General features: G+C 44.8%; 1 protein-coding gene across 9 annotated transcripts in view; it reads right to left on the bottom strand.

The window, feature by feature from the left end:
- The window catches only part of LOC118393206 (CMP-N-acetylneuraminate-beta-1,4-galactoside alpha-2,3-sialyltransferase-like), an 87,893-nt gene that overhangs the window by 38,852 nt on the left and 26,758 nt on the right, over positions 1 to 22,283 (bottom strand). For 7 of the 9 annotated variants that reach the window (XM_035785657.2, XM_052461157.1, XM_052461146.1 and 4 more), the window contains 2 exons: positions 19,336 to 19,428; positions 1,957 to 2,051 (listed from right to left, as the gene is read on the bottom strand). In XM_035785657.2, the coding sequence (XP_035641550.1) occupies positions 1,957 to 2,051; positions 19,336 to 19,428 (188 nt within the window). The remainder of the gene's footprint in view (positions 1 to 1,956; positions 2,052 to 19,335; positions 19,429 to 22,283) is intronic. The other 2 variants (XM_052461166.1, XM_052461196.1) reach the window with 1 other exon arrangement.

The following is a 22,283-nucleotide window of genomic DNA, read 5'->3' as shown; positions in this document are numbered from 1 at the left end:
TGATCTTAACATGTTCTGCACACGCAACATGATGAGATAGACTACACAGCCATCTCTTGATACCTTTCCAGAGATATTTAGAGCACTGACACACTCGTTATCATCACTACATTTAGCCAGATTTATATTAAAACAGATTCCATTATATTAATATTGAACCCAAAATATTTATGTAAAACTTTGATGAGATGAAACACTTTAATTAAATGGGTGATCTCATTGTTTTAGAATGGATAAGTGAGGGGCAGGAAGATGGGGCAGGTTGATGCTTTGCTGTCATAGCTTGATCCCTGCATAGCAGCCTGATCCCTGCATAGAGGCCTGATCCCTGCATAGCAGCCTGATCCCTGCATAGCGGCCTGATCCCTGCATATCAGCCTGATCCCTGCATAGCAGCCTGATCCCTGCATAGAGGCCTGATCCCTGCATATCAGCCTGATCCCTGCATAGAGGCCTGATCCCTGCATATCAGCCTGATCCCTGCATAGCAGCCTGATCCCTGCATAGCGGCCTGATCCCTGCATAGAGGCCTGATCCCTGCATAGAGGCCTGATCCCTGCATAGAGGCCTGATCCCTGCATAGAGGCCTGATCCCTGCATATCAGCCTGATCCCTGCATATCAGCCTGATCCCTGCATATCAGCCTGATCCCTGCATAGCAGCCTGATCCCTGCATAGAGGCCTGATCCCTGCATATCAGCCTGATCCCTGCATATCAGCTTGATCCCTGCATAGAGGCCTGATCCCTGCATATCAGCCTGATCCCTGCATAGCAGCCTGATCCCTGCATATCAGCCTGATCCCTGCATAGCAGCCTGATCCCTGCATAGAGGCCTGATCCCTGCATAGCAGAGGCCTGATCCCTGCATAGAGGCCTGATCCCTGCATAGAGGCCTGATCCCTGCATAGCGGCCTGATCCCTGCATAGAGGCCTGATCCTTGCATAGAGGCCTGATCCCTGCATAGCAGCCTGATCCCTGCATAGAGGCCTGATCCCTGCATAGAGGCCTGATCCCTGCATAGCAGCCTGATCCCTGCATAGAGGCCTGATCCCTGCATAGCAGCCTGATCCCTGCATAGAGGCCTGATCCCTGCATAGAGGCCTGATCCCTGCATAGAGGCCTGATCCCTGCATAGCAGCCTGATCCCTGCATAGAGGCCTGATCCCTGCATAGCGGCCTGATCCCTGCATAGAGGCCTGATCCTTGCATAGAGGCCTGATCCCTGCATAGCAGCCTGATCCCTGCATAGCAGCCTGATCCCTGCATAGCAGCCTGATCCCTGCATAGCAGCCTGATCCCTGCATAGCAGCCTGATCCCTGCATAGAGGCCTGATCCCTGCATAGAAGCCTGATCCCTGCATAGCAGCCTGATCCCTGCATAGCGGCCTGATCCCTGCATAGAAGCCAGATCCCTGCATAGCGGCCTGATCCCTGCATAGAGGCCTGATCCCTGCATAGAGGCCTGATCCCTGCATAGAGGCCTGATCCCTGCATAGCGGCCTGATCCCTGCATAGAGGCCTGATCCCTGCATAGAGGTCTGTTCCCTGCATAGAGGCCTAATCCCTGCATAGCGGCCTGATCCCTGCATAGAGGCCTGATCCCTGCATAGAGGCCTGATCCCTGCATAGAGGCCTGATCCCTGCATAGCGGCCTGATCCCTGCATAGAGTCCTGATCCCTGCATAGAGGCCTGATCCCTGCATAACTTGGAGCAGCAGTGATGTTCTTCTCGATAAGGCCAGTATTTGTTCTCTCCCTCGTCTTAGCACTGACCCAGAGCCCATAGCTACATCCTCCTCCCTGTAGGTGAGCTACTTGGCTTTCTCAAGGCAACAGCATCCTCTACCAGGAGCTCCCCATTCTTCATGGTCATCCAACTGTGATTTGACTAACTATGAACAAAGACATGGATGTCAGTGGATGAAATAAACAGAATCAAAACTGAGGTCCATACCTTGCGTTTTTATTCCAAAAGGTGGGAAAAAGTTGCTGATCTTGGAGAATCGTCTAAAGTTTGGATCAAGGAACATAGGGGCTGGTTTAGCGAACCTGGAGATAAACGGAGAGAGCACAATTTATAAAAAGTGAGTGAGACTAGTTCTTAACCTTGATTTAACTAGGCAAGTGAGTTATTAAGAAAAATATATTATTTACAATGACAGTCTAAATGGCTCGTTCAGGGGCAGAACAAGAGATTTTTACCTTGTCAGCTCAGGGATTCAATCTAGCAACCTTTTGGTTACTGGTCCAATGCTCTAACCACTAGGCTACCTGCCGCTAGTGACAATTAACAGACCATAAATAAGAGCAGCCAGACAGACAGGCACACATGGACAGACAGACAGACACGGACAGACAGACACAGACAGACACAGAGCCCCCACGTGGAAGTAAGGCAGGAGATGCTCTGATTAATGTGAGGCAGCATGCTTTACAGGATTACAGGAGTTGAGTTTCATGTAATCCACTGTCTGTCTCTCTCTTTATCAGCACCCAGAGCAGAGAAGAGAGATGTCTGACGTACAGTTCAACCATGAGAGGGAAAAAAAATAATCATGACCTAAGGTGAGTGAATACCTAGGATAGGATACAGTAATCCTTCTCCCCCTTAAAAGATTTAGATGCACTATTGTAAAGTGGCTGTTCCACTGGATGTCATAAGGTGAATGCACCAATTTGTAAGTCGCTCTGGATAAGAGCGTCTGCTAAATGACTTAAATGTAAATGTAAATGTAACACTCAGGAACACTATAATAACTAGCATGGGTTAAATAGTGGTCAATAGGGATCTTCTGTTGTACTCTCCAGTGTGTTAGTATCAGGCATCTTTAACATCATGTTTTTGTTTTCTTTATGCATTTATTTAACTAGGCAAGTCAGTTAAGAACAAATTATTATTTACAATGGCGGCCTACCGGGCAACCCTTTTTCAGGGGCAGAATGACCGTTTTTTTTTTACCTTGTCAGCTCGGGGATTTGATCCAGCAACCTTTCGGTTACTGGCCCAACGCTCTAACCGCTAGGCTACCTGCCGCTCCATCATCCCTACCATGGTTTGACTAACAGGCTATACCTCAGTCTCCTCTGTCTGTAAATGACTAGCCACATCATCTTGAGAGAGCACTCCAAGGTCTAATCATACTATAACTGTAAACACAAACACTAATTCCATTCTACAATGAAATCAGACACTTTTCACAATGAGCAGTTTGACCCTTCATTGCAGGTAATTGACCGTGATGCAGATAGTTGCCCGTGAGGCAGGTAGTTGACTGTAATGCAGGTACTGTGTTGACCGTGATGCAGGTATTTGACCCTGTTGCAGGTAGTTGACCATAATGCAGGTACTGTGTTGACCGTGATGCAGGTATTTGACCCTGTTGCAGGTAATTGACCGTGATGCAGGTAGTTGACCGCGATGCAGGTAGATGACCGTAATGCAGGTACTGTGTTGACCGTGATGCAGGTAGTTGACCGCGATGCAGGTAGATGACCATAATGCAGGTAGTTGACCGCGATGCAGGTAGTTAGATGACCGTAATGCAGGTACTGTGTTGACCTTGATGCAGGTAGTTGAGTTGACTGTGATGTAGGTAGTTGACCATGATGCAGGTAGTTGACCCTGTTGCAGGTAATTGACCGTGATGCAGGTAGTTGACCGCGATGCAGGTAGATGACCGTAATGCAGGTACTGTGTTGACCGTGATGCAGGTAGTTGACCGCGATGCAGGTAGATGACCATAATGCAGGTACTGTGTTGACCGTGATGCAGGTAGTTGACCGTAATGCAGGTAGTTGACCGTAATGCAGGTAGTTGACCGTGATGCAGGTAGTTGACCGTGATGCAGGTAGTTGACCGTAATGCAGGTAGTTGACCTTGATGCAGGTAGTTGACCGTGATGCAGGTAGTTGACCGTGATGCAGGTAGTTGACCGTGATGCAGGTAGTTGACCGTAATGCAGGTACTGTGTTGACCTTGATGTAGGTAGTTGACCCTGTTGCAGGTAGTTGACCATAATGCAGGTACTGTGTTGACCGTGATGCAGGTAGTTGACCGTGATGCAGGTAGTTGACCGTAATGCAGGTACTGTGTTGACATTGATGCAGGTAGTTGAGTTGACTGTGATGTAGGTAGTTGACCATGATGCAAGTAGTTGACCATAATGCACGTAGTTGACCGTGATGTAGGTAGTTGACTTTGATGCAGGTAGTTGACCGTAATGCAGGTAGTTGACTGTAATGCAGATAGTTGACCGTGATGCAGGTAGTTGACCGTAATGCAGGTACTGTGTTGACCTTGATGCAGGTGGTTGAGTTGACTGTGATGCAGGTAGTTGACCGTAATGCAGGTAGTTGACCGTGATGCAGGTAGTTGACCATAATGCACGTAGTTGACCGTGATGTAGGTAGTTGACTGTGATGCAGGTAGTTGACCGTAATGCAGGTAGTTGACCGTAATGCAGGTAGTTGACCGTGATGCAGGTAGTTGACTGTGATGCAGGTAGTTGACTGTGATGCAGGTAGTTGACCGTGATGCAGGTAGTTGACCGTGATGCAGGTAGTTGACCATAATGCAGGTAGTTGACCGTGATGTAGGTAGTTGACTGTGATGTAGGTACAGTGCCTTGCGAAAGTATTCGGCCCCCTTGAACTTTGCGACCTTTTGCCACATTTCAGGCTTCAAACATAAAGATATAAAACTGTATTTTTTTGTGAAGAATCAACAACAAGTGGGACACAATCATGAAGTGGAACGACATTTATTGGATATTTCAAACTTTTTTAACAAATCAAAAACTGAAAAATTGGGCGTGCAAAATTATTCAGCCCCTTTACTTTCAGTGCAGCAAACTCTCTCCAGAAGTTCAGTGAGGATCTCTGAATGATCCAATGTTGACCTAAATGACTAATGATGATAAATACAATCCACCTGTGTGTAATCAAGTCTCCGTATAAATGCACCTGCACTGTGATAGTCTCAGAGGTCCGTTAAAAGCGCAGAGAGCATCATGAAGAACAAGGAACACACCAGGCAGGTCCTCGATACTGTTGTGAAGAAGTTTAAAGCCGGATTTGGATACAAAAAGATTTCCCAAGATTTAAACATCCCAAGGAGCACTGTGCAAGTGATAATATTGAAATGGAAGGAGTATCAGACCACTGCAAATCTACCAAGACCTGGCCGTCCCTCTAAACTTTCAGCTCATACAAGGAGAAGACTGATCAGAGATGCAGCCAAGAGGCCCATGATCACTCTGGATGAACTGCAGAGATCTACAGCTGAGGTGGGAGACTCTGTCCATAGGACAACAATCAGTAGTATATTGCACAAATCTGGCATTTATGGAAGAGTGGCAAGAAGAAAGCCATTTCTTAAAGATATCCATAAAAAGTGTAGTTTAAAGTTTGCCACAAGCCACCTGGGAGACACACCAAACATGTGGAAGAAGGTGCTCTGGTCAGATGAAACCAAAATGGAACTTTTTGGCAACAATGCAAAACGTCATGTTTGGCGTAAAAGCAACACAGCTCATCACCCTGAACACACCATCCCCACTGTCAAACATGGTGGTGGCAGCATCATGGTTTGGGCCTGCTTTTCTTCAGCAAGGACAGGGAAGATGGTTAAAATTGATGGGAAGATGGATGGAGCCAAATACAGGACCATTCTGGAAGAAAACCTGATGGAGTCTGAAAAAGACCTGAGACTGGGACGGAGATGTGTCTTCCAACAAGACAATGATCCAAAACATAAAGCAAAATCTACAATGGAATGGTTCAAAAATAAACATATCCAGGTGTTAGAATGGCCAAGTCAAGTCCAGACCTGAATCCAATCGAGAATCTGTGGAAAGAACTGAAAACTGCTGTTCACAAATGCTCTCCATCCAACCTCACTGAGCTCGAGCTGTTTTGCAAGGAGGAATGGGAAAAAAAATCAGTCCCTCGATGTGCAAAACTGATAGAGACATACCCATATTACAGCTGTAATCGCAGCAAAAGGTGGCTGAATAATTAAGGTGGCTGAATAATTTTGCACGCCCAATTTTTCAGTTTTTGATTTTTTTTTAAAGTTTGAAATATCCAATAAATGTCGTTCCACTTCATGATTGTGTCCCACTTGTTGTTGATTCTTCACAAAAAAATACAGTTTTATATCTTTATGTTTGAAGCCTGAAATGTGGAAAAAGGTTGCAAAGTTCAAGGGGGCCGAAAACTTTCGCAAGGCACTGTAGTTGACTGTGATGCAGGTAGTTGACCGTAATGCAGGTAGTTGACCGTGATGCAGGTAGTTGACTGTGATGCAGGTAGTTGACTGTGATGCAGGTAGTTGACCGTAATGCAGGTAGTTGACCGTGATGCAGGTAGTTGACTGTGATGCAGGTAGTTGACCGTGATGCAGGTAGTTGACCGTGATGCAGGTAGTTGACCATAATGCAGGTAGTTGACCGTGATGTAGGTAGTTGACTGTGATGCAGGTAGTTGACCATAATGCAGGTAGTTGACCGTGATGCAGGTAGTTGACCATAATGCAGGTAGTTGACCGTGATGCAGGTAGTTAACTGTGATGCAGGTAGTTGACCGTGATGCAGGTAGTTGACCGTGATGCAGGTAGTTGACCATAATGCAGGTAGTTGACCGTGATGTAGGTAGTTGACTGTGATGTAGGTAGTTGACCGTTAACCGTGATGCAGGTAGTTGACTGTGATGCAGGTAGTTGACCGTGATGCAGGTAGTTGACCGTGATGCAGGTAGTTGACCATAATGCAGGTAGTTGACCGTGATGCAGGTAGTTGACCATAATGCAGGTAGTTGACCGTGATGTAGGTGCGAGATACACATAAGGGCCAAGACCACAGTGTAGAAGTGTCCTGCCACCTGGATCAACCATAGACTGGCACCAGTTTAAAGACATACTGATGCCAACTGATATGTCAGACACCTAATGAGGGTATTTTTTTTTTTACAAACAGTAAGGTAATCCTTTTACCACGACTCAAAATAACTACTGCACCACTCTGAGACCACATACCATTCCACTTGATTCTTCCTTTAGAGAAACACATGCAGTTTCACCCAGTACATCTGAAGTCCGATTGAGTTTGAGGGGGAATGTTCAACATTGCATGTAAAATGAAAATTACAGTTAGGCTAACTAATTTTTTGTTGGTTTAGTGTTTCAACAAACATTTAGTATGTTCTGGTCTATTTAGTGCTCACATCTGTCTCCACTTTGAGATATCAAGCCTCAGACTGGGCCTCTGACTGACTGGGAACCTGGGTCCTCTTCATTTGGGCACACAATGGCAAACATTTTACAACGTTGTGCAACATAACATGAAAATGAGCCTTCCTTAAGTCCAGATAGTCCATCCTTGTTTTCTTACGTAGGTGCCAAATGAACATGACCTTGGATGTTGTGTCACCATGAGTTTCAGACTGACATTTTCCATAAAGCCTCATCCTCACATCCTCAGAATGAAAAAGGACATACTTTAAGGTATATATGAGGTAACACTATCGCAGGAGAGAAAGACCCCACCAAGAACAAATAATGCTGGTCAGAGGGACCAATTAGCCCAGGACAAGCTCTACAGAACTCTGGCTCTAAACAATGTACTCAGATCAAACCATGTCTTTCTCCCTGCCAGAGAGCCACTTGTGCATGGGTGTGTGTGTGTGTGTGTGTGTGTGTGTGTGTGAACCTGCTCAGAGCTTCTGACAAGGCCAACACTCTCGATTATATGGCTATTTGCATGTTGCTCTGAGGCATCATGCTAAGACTTTCAGAACACTAAAGGAAAACGAAACCACTCACATGGGACCTTTTCTCCAACTCAATCAAGAAACGCAGAATGAAGAATTAGCCAAAACAAATCATGAGTGATTAACGTTAACTCAAGCAGCCATGATTTGCTCCACTGACAAAGGTTAGACTTCATACCATGTATATAATACATTCAGCTTTTGAGTTTTGACAAAGACAACTTAGAGATAATGTTGTTTCTGGTCTACCAGACTAGAAAATATTCTGAATACAGTAATATCACAATTTAAGTTCCCTCTCAACAAAACAAAAGACACCTGTAGATGGTGGAAGAAACCCAGAACAGAGATGATGGAGAAACCTCACCCAGAACAGAGATAATGGAGAAACCTCACCCAGAACAGAGATGATGGAGAAACCTCACCCAGAACAGAGATGATGGAGAAACCTCACCCAGAACAGAGATGGAGAAACCTCACCCAGAACAGAGATGATGGAGAAACCTCACCCAGAAATGAGATGATGGAGAAACCTCACCCAGAAATGAGATGATGGAGAAACCTCACCCAGAAATGAGATGATGGTGAAACCTCACCCAGAACAGAGATGATGGAGAAACCTCACCCAGAAATGAGATGATGGAGAAACCTCACCCAGAACAGAGATGATGGAGAAACCTCACCCAGAAATGAGATGATGGAGAAACCTCACCCAGAACAGAGATGATGGAGAAACCTCACCCAGAACAGAGATGATGGAGAAACCTCACCCAGAACAGAGATGATGGAGAAACCTCACCCAGAACAGAGATGATGGAGAAACCTCACCCAGAAATGAGATGATGGTGAAACCTCACCCAGAACAGAGATGATGGAGAAACCTCACCCAGAACAGAGATGGAGAAACCTCACCCAGAAATGAGATGAGGGCACATCGCGCACCACTTCCCAGCATTCTTCTTGCCAATGTCCAGTCTCTTGACAACAAGGTTGACGAAATCCGAGCAAGGGTGGCATTCCAGAGGGACTTCAGAGACTGCAACGTTCTCTGCTTCACGGAAACATGGCTTACTGGGAAGACGCTATCCGATGCGGTGCAGCCAACGGGTTTCTCCACGCATCGCGCCGACAGAAACAAACATCTCTCTGGTAAGAAGAGTGGCGGGGGCGTATGCCTCATGACTAACGGGACATGGTGTGATGAAGGAAACATACAGGAACTCAAATCCTTCTGTTCACCTGATTTAGAATTCCTCACAATCAAATGTAGACCGCATTATCCTCCAAGAGAATTCTCTTCAATTATAATCACAGCCGTATATATCCCCCCCCCAAGCAGACACATCGATGGCTCTGAACGAACTTTATTTAACTCTTTGCAAACTGGAAACCATTTATCCGGAGGCTGCATTCATTGTAGCTGGGGATTTTAACAAAGCTAATCTGAAAACAAGACTCCCTAAATTGTATCAGCATATCGATTGCGCAACCAGGGGTGGTAAAACCTTGGATCATTGTTACTCTAACTTCTGCGACGCATATAAGGCCCTGCCCCGCCCCCCTTTCGGGAAAGCTGACCACAACTCCATTTTGTTGATCCCTGCCTACAGGCAGAAGCTAAAACAAGAGGCTCCCACGCTGAGGTCTGTCCAACGCTGGTCAGACCAAGCTGACTCTACACTCCAAGACTGCTTCCATCACGTGGACTGGGACATGTTTCGTATTGCGTCAGATTAAAATATTGACGAATACGCTGATTCGGTGTGCGAGTTCATTAGAACGTGCGTCGAAGATGTCGTTCCCATAGCAACGATAAAAACATTCCCTAACCAGAAACCGTGGATTGATGGCAGCATTCGCGTGAAACTGAAAGCGCGAACCACTGCTTTTAATCAGGGCAAGGTGTCTGGTAACATGTCTGAATATAAACAATGCAGCTATTCCCTCCGCAAGGCTATTAAACAAGCTAAGCGTCAGTACAGAGACAAAGTGGAATCTCAATTCAATGGCTCAGACACAAGAGGCATGTGGCAGGGTCTACAGTCAATCACGGACTACAAGAAGAAACCCAGCCCAGTCACGGACCAGGATGTCTTGCTCCCAGGCAGACTAAATAACTTTTTTGCCCGCTTTGAGGACAATACAGTGCCACTGACACGGCCTGCAACGAAAACATGCGGTCTCTCCTTCACTGCAGCCGAGGTGAGTAAGACATTTAAACGTGTTAACCCTCGCAAGGCTGCAGGCCCAGACGGCATCCCCAGCCGCGCCCTCAGAGCATGCGCAGACCAGCTGGCCGGTGTGTTTACGGACATATTCAATCAATCCCTATACCAGTCTGCTGTTCCCACATGCTTCAAGAGGGCCACCATTGTTCCTGTTCCCAAGAAAGCTAAGGTAACTGAGCTAAATGACTACCGCCCCGTAGCACTCACTTCCGTCATCATGAAGTGCTTTGAGAGACTAGTCAAGGACCATATCACCTCCACCCTACCTGACACCCTAGACCCACTCCAATTTGCTTACCGCCCAAATAGGTCCACAGACGATGCAATCTCAACCACACTGCACACTGCCCTAACCCACCTGGACAAGAGGAATACCTATGTGAGAATGCTGTTCATCGACTACAGCTCGGCATTCAACACCATAGTACCCTCCAAGCTCGTCATCAAGCTCGAGACCCTGGGTCTCGACCCCGCCCTGTGCAACTGGGTACTGGACTTCCTGACAGGCCGCCCCCAGGTGGTGAGGGTAGGCTACAACATCTCCTCCCCGCTGATCCTCAACACGGGGGCCCCACAAGGGTGCGTTCTGAGCCCTCTCCTGTACTCCCTGTTCACCCACGACTGCGTGGCCACGCACGCCTCCAACTCAATCATCAAGTTTGCGGACGACACAACAGTGGTAGGCTTGATTACCAACAACGACGAGACGGTCTACAGGGAGGAGGTGAGGGCCCTCGGAGTGTGGTGTCAGGAAAATAACCTCACACTCAACGTCAACAAAACTAAGGAGATGATTGTGGACTTCAGGAAACAGCAGAGGGAACACCCCCCTATCCACATCGATGGAACAGTAGTGGAGAGTGTAGCAAGTTTTAAGTTCCTCGGCATACACATCACAGACAAACTGAATTGGTCCACTCACACTGACAGCGTCGTGAAGAAGGCGCAGCAGCGCCTCTTCAACCTCAGGAGGCTGAAGAAATTCGGCTTGTCACCAAAAGCACTCACAAACTTCTACAGATGCACAATCGAGAGCATCCTGGCGGGCTGTATCACCGCCTGGTACGGCAACTGCTCCGCCCTCAACCGTAAGGCTCTCCAGAGGGTAGTGAGGACTGCACAACGCATCACCGGGGGCAAACTACCTGCCCTCCAGGACACCTACACCACCCTATGTTACAGGAAGGCCATAAAGATCATCAAGGACATCAACCACCCGAGCCACTGCCTGTTCACCCCGCTATCATCCAGAAGGCGAGGTCAGTACAGGTGCATCAAAGCTGGGACCGAGAGACTGAAAAACAGCTTCTATCTCAAGGCCATCAGACTGTTAAACAGCCACCACTAACATTGAGTGGCTGCTGCCAACACACTGTCATTGACACTGACCCAACTCCAGCCACTTTAATAATGGGAATTGATGGGAAATTATGTAAATATATCACTAGCCACTTTAAACAATGCTACCTTATATAATGTTACTTACCCTACATTATTCATCTCATATGCATACGTATATACTGTACTCTACATCATCGACTGCATCCTTATGTAATACATGTATCACTAGCCACTTTACCTATGTCACTTTGTTTACTTTGTCTACACACTCATCTCATATGTATATACTGTACTCGATACCATCTACTGTATGCTGCTCTGTACCATCACTCATTCATATATCCTTATGTACATATTCCTTATCCCCTTACACTGTGTATAAGACAGTAGTTTTGGAATTGTTAGTTAGATTACTTGTTGGTTATCACTGCATTGTCGGAACTAGAAGCACAAGCATTTCGCTACACTCGCATTAACATCTGCATGTGACAAATAAAATTTGATTTGATTTGATTTGAGATGATGGAGAAACCTCACCCAGAACAGAGATGATGGAGAAACCCCACCCAGAAATGAGGTGATGGTGAAACCTCACCCAGAAATGAGATGATGGAGAAACCTCACCCAGAACAGAGATGATGGAGAAACCTCACCCAGAAATTAGATGATGGTGAAACCTCACCCAGAACAGAGATGATGGAGAAACCTCACCCAGAACATAGATGGAGAAACCTCACCCAGAATAGAGATGGAGAAACCTCACCCAGAAATGAGATGATGAAGAAACCTCACCCAGAACAGAGATGATGGAGAAACCTCACCCAGAACATAGATGGAGAAACCTCAGATGATGAAGAAACCTCACCCAGAACAGAGATGATGGAGAAACCTCACCCAGAACAGAGATGGAGAAACCTCACCCAGAAATGAGATGATGAAGAAACCTCACCCAGAACAGAGATGGAGAAACCTCACCCAGAACAGAGATGGAGAAACCTCACCCAGAAATGAGATGATGGAGAAACCTCACCCAGAACAGAGATGATGGAGAAACCTCACCCAGAACTGAGATGATGGAGAAACCTCACCCAGAACAGAGATGGAGAAACCTCAACCTGAACAGAGATGGAGAGACCTCACCCAGAAATGAGATGATGCAGAAACCTCACCCAGAAATGAGATGAAGGAGAAACCTCACCCAGAACAGAGATGATGGAGAAACCTCACCCAGAAATGAGATGATGGTGAAACCTCACCCAGAAATGAGATGATGGAGAAACCTCACCCAGAACAGAGATGATGGAGAAAGCTCACCCAGAAAAGAGATGGAGAAACCTCACCCAGAAATGAGATGATGGTGAAACCTCACCCAGAACAGAGATGGAGAAACCTCACCCAGAACAGAGATGGAGAAATCTCACCCAGAAATGAGATGATGGAGAACCCCACCCAGAAATGAGATGATGGAGAAACCTCACCCAGAACAGAGATGGAGAAACCTCACCAAGAACAGAGATGGAGAAACCTCACCCAGAAATGAGATGATGGAGAAACCTCACCCAGAACATAGATGATGGAGAAACCTCACCCAGAACAGAGATGGAGAAACCTCACCCAGAACAGAGATGGAGAAACCTCACCCAGAACAGAGAAACTTCACCCAGAAATGAGATGATGGAGAAACCTCACCCAGAACAGAGATGATGGAGAAACCTCACCCAGAACAGAGATGGAGAAACCTCACCCAGAAATTATATGATGGAGAAACCTCACCCAGAACAGAGATGATGGAGAAACCTCACCCAGAACAGAGATGATGGAGAAACCTCACGCAAAAATGAGATGATGGTGAAACCTCACCCAGAAATGAGATGATGGAGAAACCTCACCCAGAACAGAGATGATGGAGAAACCTCACCCAGAACAGAGATGGAGAAACCTCACCCAGAAATTAGATGATGGTGAAACCTCACCCAGAACAGAAAAAGTGTTTCTTTAACCCAGACAACCCCTTCAGTCTTGGCAGCTGCTGTTTTTTTTGTTCATGTGTAATTTACATTTAAGTCATAATATCACATAATGAACAGCAAATTAGCTTTGATCTGGCGGGAGATAACAAACGGCTAATCAGAGAATGCTGGAATGTCTGCAGCTTAACAACTAAGTAATGCTTTGCTGTGCAGGGCAGGCCTTATGAATGAGAGCCTATTTCCTTTGGGGTCCTCAGTCGCATACCGACAATCCTCCTCTCACCTGCTGCTAATTTGTCTCTCAGAGAGAAGAAGAAAAGAGTAAGAAGAATAATGAGAATAATCAAATCAAACTTTATTTGTCACATGCGCCAAATACAACAAGTGTAGACCTTACTGTGAAATGCAATACTTACTTAACCAACAGTGCAGTTCAAGAAAGAGTTATGAAAATATTTACCAAATAAACTAAAGTCAGAAATTATAAAAAAGTAACACAACAAAATATTAATAATGAGGCTATATTTGCGGGGGTACAGGTTAGTCGAGGTAATTTGTACATGTAACTAGGAGTGAAGTGACTATGTAAATACTCCGTTGGCCATTTAAATTGTTCAGCAGTCTTATGGCTTGGGGATAGAAGCTGTTAAGGAGCCTTTTGGTCAAAGACTTGGTGCTGCGATACTGTTGAAGAAGAAGAAGAAGAAGAAGGAGGAAAAAGAAAGAAGAAAGAAGAAGAACGAAGGAAAAAGAAAAAGAAGAAGGAAAGAGAAAGAACAAGAAGAAAAAGAAGAAGAAAAAGAAGAACAAGAAGAAAAAAAGAACAAGAAAAATAAAAAAAGAAGGAAAGAGAAAGAAGAACAAGAAAAAGAAGAAAGAACAAGAAGAACAAGAAGAAGAACAAGAAGAACAAGAAGAAAAAGAAGAAAGAAGAACAAGAAGAAAAAGAAGAAAGAAGAACAAGAAGAACAAGAAGAAAAAGAAGAAAGAAGAACAAGAAGAAAAAGAAGAAAGAAGAACAAGAAGAACAAGAAGAACAAGAAGAACAAAAAAGAAGAAAGAAGAACAAGAAGAACAAGAAGAAAAAGAAGAAAGAAGAACAAGAAGAACAAGAAGAAAAAGAAGAAGAAGGAAGAAAAATAATAAGAAGGAGAAGAAGAAAACAACGTAGAATATCACTCAGTTTAAGGTCTTTCTCTCTCTCTAAAATATCTCTCTCTCTCTCTGTGTATTGTGGGAGTTGCGTGTCTAAGGGTGCTAAACGAGACCAGATAAGTGGATGGGGCCCATCGCTCTCACGCACTGGGACGACCGCACAGCACAACAGACCAAAAAAAGATACCAACTCCCATCGGACTGCCTGATGCATCCTGGGGCTCTTATTTAAAATAGTGAAAGAGAAAGAGAGAGAGAGAGAGAGAGATGGGGGTGGTTAGAGAGAGAGAGAGAGAGAGAGAGAAAGAGAGAGAGAGATGGGGGTGGTTAGAGAGAGAGAGAGAGAGAGAGAGAGAGAGAGAGAGAGAGAGAGAGAGAGAGAGAGAGATGGGGGTGGTTAGAGAGAGAGAGAGAGAGAGAGAGAGAGAGGCCCTAAGAAAACACCATACACAGGTGAAGGTATTTTGATGGTGTGGAGCCTTATCTAGTGTTGAATAATTGAGAAGGGGAAATGGGATCTTCCATCTCTCACGCCACTCTGAACAGGGAGATTTCCACATGACAGGACTAGTGTCCATGATGGCACAAGGTACATAAGTAAAGTACATTGTGTAAGAAGGAGATAGATAGACAAGAGCACAAATGGGAACTGGATGGGGATCGCTCAGTGACCATAGTCTTTTCTTGTCATTGATAAGTCAGGGTCAACATTCACTACACATCAGGATCGTTAATTGCAGGCTTTGACAAGATATTTGTGTATGTATCGTTCATAGTGAATTACACTATCCTTTTAATAATAACCAGTATTAAAACTACCAAATAAAGTTCACATCAGTGGTAACTTAATGAAACATCTGAGATCTTTAATATATAATGTGTAAAATAGAGTTGTCTGAAATTTGTAATGGATGACCAGGAAGAAAATGTGTTTCCACAGTGCTGTGGATGGTAGGAAATCAGTGACCTTTCACCAGGCAGATGCAGAGGGTATATCTCAATTTGTCTTTCCTTGATTCCTCATGTCCTGTCTCCTTGCCTCCTCAAAACACATTGGAAGAGAACATCCAAGGCCCCTCCCCTTCAGATCTTCTCCATCAATATTTTTTGATAAGGTTGCAAATAGAGAGGACACAAGTAATCAAGGAAAGACTGAGAAAGATCCAAAGAAGTCACAGGAAGGTCAACATCTTCACTGAGGGCTCCCTGACCCTTGACCCCTAAACTGTCAAATGGGAGGACCATCTGAGTCATTCTAACCAATCGTCTGGGGTCAGGTCACCTATGACTCTCCATGGCTGTCTCTCTCCAGTCGGGGCGAGCCGGACAATGGGCCAGTGGTCTGCCAGCAGACAAAGCAGCAGTTATATGCTTCCTGTGTTTTTTTTCTGGACGGAGGAAGCGACTCATGCTCACAATGTGAGAGGGGCTTTCTGTTGGATCTGAGATGGAGCCGAAGATAATCTGTGGGTTTATTGTGAAGATGTCGAGACTCAATGAAGTTGCATATACAATACAGTAGGGTACTGAGGATTAGAAAGAACAACTGAATGGAGTCATGAGAGCGAAAGCTGTGGTCAGAGAGTGAAAGAAAACTGTGAATGAGGCCGTTGTCAAAGTAGCGCCATCATCATATCCCTCTAGTGGTATGGGGGCTGTGCTTTGGCAAAGTGGGTGGGGTTATATCCTTCCTGTTTGGCCCTGTCCGGGGGTGTCCTCGGATGGGGCCACAGTGTCTCCTGACCCCTCCTGTCTCAGCCTCCAGTATTTATGCTGCAGTAGTTTGTGTCGGGGGCTAGGGTCAGTTTGTTATATCTGGAGTACTTCTCCTGTCCTATTCGGTGTCCTGTGTGAATCTAAGTGCGCATTCTCTAATTCTCTCCTTCTCTCTTTCTTTCTCTCTCTCGGAGGACCTGAGCCCTAGGACCATGCCCCAGGACTACCTGACATGATGACTCCTTGCTGTCCCCAGTCCACCTGGCCATGCTGCTGCTCCAGTTTCAACTGACCTGAGCCCTAGGACCATGCCCCAGGACTACCTGACATGATGACTCCTTGCTATCCCCAGTCCACCTGGCCATGCTGCTGCTCCAGTATCAACTGTTCTGCCTTACTATTATTTGACCATGCTGGTCATTTATGAACATTTGAACAACTTGGCCATGTTCTGTTATAATCTCCACCCGGCACAGCCAGAAGAGGACTGGCCACCCCACATATGCTCTCTCTAATTCTCTCTTTCTTTCTCTCTCTCGGAGGACCTGAGCCCTAGGACCGTGCCCCAGGACTACTTGACATGATGACTCCTTGCTGTCCCCAGTCCACCTGACTGTGCTGCTGCTCCAGTTTCAACTGTTCTGCCTTATTATTATTCGACCATGCTGGTCATTTATGAACATTTGAACATCTTGGCCATGTTCTGTTATAATCTCTACCCGGCACAGCCAGAAGAGGACTGGCCACCCCACATAGCCTGGTTCCTCTCTAGGTTTCTTCCTAGGTTTTGGCCTTTCTAGGGAGTTTTTTTTAGAAGCCACCGTGCTTCTACACCTGCATTGCTTGCTGTTTGGGGTTTTAGGCTGGGTTTCTGTACAGCACTTTGAGATATCAGCTGATGTACGAAGGGCTATATAAATACATTTGATTTGATTTGATCATCTCAACTAAGCTTGAAGTAACACACTTTACTAAAATAGGGAGAGAAAATGATCATGGGGTGCTGAATTATAACGATGTCTCATAAACCAAATGATATAATATCATAAATGTATCATAACCCAAATAACACTATATACTATATAATAAATATAGTATAAATGTATCATAACCCAAATAACACTATATACTATATAATAAATATAGTATATATGTATCATAAACCAAATTATAGAATATCATAAATGTATCATAAACCAAATTATAAAATATCAAAAATGTTTCATAGCCCAAATAACACTATATAATATAATAAATGTATCATCAACCAAATTATATAATATCATAAATGTATCATAAACCAAATGATATAATATCATAAATGTATCATAAACGAAATTATATAATATCATAAATGTATCAAAAACCAAATTATATAATTGTCACACCCTGACCATAGTTTGCTTTGTATGTTTCTATGTTTTGTTTGGTCAGGGTGTGATCTGAGTGGGCATTCTATGATTGTTCCTGTCTCAGTGTTTGTTCCACACGGGACTGTTGTTGTTTTTGTAGTTTATTATATGTATAGTTTTCTTATTAAAAACAAACATGAATTTCAACCACGCTGTGACGGAAGAATCCCGTTACAGAATCACCCACCACAACAGGACCAAGCGGCGTGGTGACAGGCAGCAGGAGCAGCGCACGGAGGACTGGACATGGGAAGATGAGTTGGACGGTAAAGGACCCTGGGCACAGCCAGGAGATTATCGCCGCCCCAAAGAAGAGCTGGAGGCAGCACGGCTGCGTGGATGGAGGCCGAGAGTCAGCTCCAAAAATGTATTGGGGGGAGGCACACAGGAAGTGTGGCGAAGCCAGGTAGGAGACCTGCGCCAACTTCCTGTGCTTACCGGGGGGCTAGAGAGACCAGGCAGGCACCGTGTTATGCTGTGAAGCGCACGGTGTCCCCAGTGCGGGTGCATAGCCCGGTGCGGTACATACCAGCTCCGCGTATCAGCCGGGCTAGAGTGGGCATCGAGCCAAGTGCCATGAAGCCGGCTCTATGCATCTGGTCTCCAGTGCGTCTCCTTGGGCCGGCTTTCATGGCACCAGCCTTGCGCATGGTGTCCCCGGTTCACCTACATAGCCCAGTGCGGGCTATTCCACCTCGCCGCACTGGCAGGGCGACCGGGAGCATTCAACCAGGTAAGGTTGGGCAGGCTCGGTGCTCAAGAGCTCCAGTGCGCCTGCACGGTCCGGTCTATCCGGTACCACCTCCACGCACCAGCCCTCCGGTGGCAGCCCCCCGCACCAGGCTGTCTCTCCGTCTCATCCCTACAGGTACTCCTGCCTGTCCGGCGCTGCCGGAGCAGCGGTTAGGAGGCCACGGAAGTGGCGGACTAAGTCGGACTAAGACTATGGTGAAGTGGGGGCCACGTCCAGCACCAGAGCCGCCACCGCGGACAGATGCCCACCCAGACCCTCCCCAATAGGTTCAGGTTTTGCGGCCGGAGTCCGCACTTTGGGGGGGGGGTACTGTCACTACCCTGACCATAGTTTGCTTTGTATGTTTCTATGTTTTGTTTGGTCAGGGTGTGAGCTGGGTGGGCATTCTATGTTGTGTGTCTAGTTTGTCTGTTTCTGTGTTTTGCCTGATATGGTTCTCAATCAGAGGCAGGTGTTAGTCATTGTCTCTGATTGGGAACCATATTTAGGTAGCCTGTTTGGTGTTGGGTGTTGTGGGTGATTGTTCCTGTCTCAGTGTTTGTTCCACACGGGACTGTTGTTGTTTTTGTAGTTTATTCATGTATAGTTTTCTTATTAAAAACAAACATGAATTTCAACCACGCTGCATTTTGGTCCTCCTCTCCTTCGACGGAAGAATCCCGTTACAATAATATCATAAATGTATCATAAACCAAATTACACTATATAATATCATAAATGTATCATAAACCAAATTATAAACTGGGTGGTTCGAGCCCTGAATGCTGATTGGCTGAAAGCCGTGGCATATCAGGGCATGACAAAACACGTTTTTACTGCTCTAATTATATAATTAAGCAATAAAACCCCCTGGGGTTTGTGGTATATCGCGTTGCGTTGTGTATAAGAACAGCCCTTATCCATGTTATATTGCCCATATACCACATCCCCTCGGGTCGTATTGCTTAATTATATCACATCATATCAGAAATGTAAAAAGCTTTGGCTCACATTGGATAGATGGTGGTCATCTTGGCAGCTGCGTAGCCAGGCTTACAGACTCCCTCGCTGAGATTACCATACTTGTACATCAGCTCCAAAGGTCTGTGGTACAAAGAGGAGAGGTCAGAGACAGAGAAGAGGTCACGGCAAGGAGGAGAGGTCAGAGACAGAGAAGAGGTCGCGCAAAGAGGAGAGGTCAGAGACAGAGAAGAGGTCACACAAGGAGGAGAGGTCAGAGACAGAGAAAAGGTCACACGAGGAGGAGAAGAGATGGTGTGTGAGCATGAATAGAAGCTTTCTAAAAGCCTAAAAAGCTACACAAGCCTAAGAAAATAACCAGGAACATTCTGCATAACTGGAACTGTTAAGAACAAACAACTAGATCATTGAACCTTTGAATCCAAAAAATACATTTTGATGAATATTTGATGGCTCTGTACTGTAAACAAATATCTTAACATATCTTTAATCTGTGATTGCTGTGTACAACTAACTGTCTAATGCTCTATCATAATACATCATACTCTATATCATAATATATGATACTCTATCATTATATATGATACCCTATCATAATATATTATACTCTATCATAATATATCATACTCTATCATAATATCTCATACTTTATCATAATGTACAATACATTATCATACTCTATCATAATATATCATACTCTGAAAGAAAACAGTACAAGATACTGTATCTACTGTGGAGGTTGGGTTAACAAGATCAGAACTCCTATACATTTCATTTCATTGAATAAAAGCCAACGAATAAAAGGATAACATAAAAAGGTTAGGACATGCACAGATGGCCTCCCTACTTAGCTTAGGGCTCAAGCATAAGAGCATGATACCCCCACCCTAAAAGAGTTGAGCCAGTTACAACTTCATCTTGATTATTGTCCCATCATATGGTCAAGTGCAGCAAAGAAGGACCTAGTTAATTAAGCTGCAGCTGGCCCAAAACAGAGAGGCACATATTGCTCTTCATTGCAATCAGAGGGCTAATATAAATACTATGCATGTCAGGCTCTCTAGGCTAAGATTTGAGGAAAGACTGACTGCATCACTTCTTGTTTTTATAAGAAACATTAATGTGTTGGAAATTATAAAAATGTTTGTATAGTCAACTTACACACAACACTGACACACACACTTACTCCACCAGACATGCCACCAGGGGTCTTTTCACAGTCCCCAGGTACATAACAAATTCAAGGAAACATACAGTATTATACAGAGCCATGATTGGATGGAACTCACTTCCATCTCATATAGATCAAGTAAACAGCTAACCTGGTTTCAAAAAACAAACAAAGCAACACCTCTCCACCATGTGACCTACTTGTTGTGTGTATGTACTGACATGTATGTGGAACTGATAGATGCACACACACATACTACATGTTAAGTTGCTAAATGGAAAGTATTTTGTCTGTAATGTCTTTCCTGTTATGTTTCAGACTCCAGTAAGACTAGCTGTTGCCATTGGTGTCAATCCTAATAAAATCAACAAGAAAAAAATCTCAAATCTAAACCCTAAAACCGTTTTGACTGAAACAGCTGCAGTGAATTAATGTACAAATATAAGAAACTAATTGGTGAAAACTCAGAAGTAACAAGTCTTTCACCAAAAAGGGAGGGAAGCTTTGTTTATTTTACGTAGGCTCTCACCTCTCTCCGTTGAGTCAGTGAAACACAAATAAAACCTTTCAACAGACTACGTATCTACGTATCTATCCATGGGCCAGTGTGTGTGGGGGAGAGACAACCTGTTGATTGTGGAATGTATACTGGTGGAAAGAATCCCTCACATTTCACCATAGCTGCATCCAAAATGGCACCCTATTCCCTATATAGTGCACTACTTTTGAACAGAGCCCTACAAGCCTTGGTCAACAGTCGTGCACCACATAGCGTGCCATTTGGGACTTGTGCCATTTGGGACGTATCCCAGGAGATACAGTATCCCTCCATTTCCAGCAAGCTAAAGATAACCCCTAGAGGCCCCTAAAATTATTCAGACTTAGAGATGACTCGGCTTGACAATAAAATGGTTTCTAGTCGAGGTGGGGCTGGTCGTTGATGAGGGCACCAGTTGTTGACAGATCGTTCGTTAAGAAAACGGAAAACAGTTCACCTCACAGAGAGAGGTTACATTCCAAATGGCAGCCTATTCCCTTTATAGTGCACTACTTTTGACCGAAGCCGTATGAGCCCTAGTCAACACTAGTGGTATAAATAGGGAATAGGGTGCCATTTGGGAAGCCGCCAGAAGACCTGGTTCACATTTTTAGTACCACACACATTGGTATTAATTACTGCTCTGAACAGCCGCTTTTAACCTCATTAATAACCTGATGAGCCTATGGCTTAGTCAAATAAACAGAGAGGCTATTGGACGAGCAGCCAGAGGAACTAGATCAGGAAAGGTAGGGCCCAGCACCATAGCATTGTAATACTGTATAATAATAAGCTATTCCACTTACAGTAGCAGACACTTTTGAGTGCAAACACTTTTAGTAGTCAAGGGTTTTTCTTTATTTTACTATTTATTACATTGCAGAATAATAGTGAAGACATCAAAACTATGAAATAGCACATATGGAATCATGTAGTAACCAAAAAAGCTCTAAACAAATCCAAATATATTTTATATTTGAGATTCTTCAAAGTAGCCACCATTTGCCTTGATGACAGCTTTGCACACTCTTGGCATTCTCTCAACCAGCTCCATGAGGTAGTAATCTGGAATGCATTTCAATTAACAGGTGTGCCTTGTTAAAAGTTCATTTGTGGAATTTCTTTCCTTCTTAATGCGTTTGAGCCAATCAGTTGTGTTGTGAAAAGGTAGGGGTGGTATACAGAAGATATTTGGTAAAAGACCAAGTCCATATAATATCATGAACAGCTCAAATAAGCAAAGAGAATCAACAGTCCATCATTACTTTA

The sequence above is a fragment of the Oncorhynchus keta genome, chromosome 1 (genome assembly GCF_023373465.1).
Source record: "Oncorhynchus keta strain PuntledgeMale-10-30-2019 chromosome 1, Oket_V2, whole genome shotgun sequence".
NCBI lineage: Eukaryota > Metazoa > Chordata > Actinopteri > Salmoniformes > Salmonidae > Oncorhynchus > Oncorhynchus keta.
This window is presented reverse-complemented; position numbering and strand designations above follow the sequence as displayed.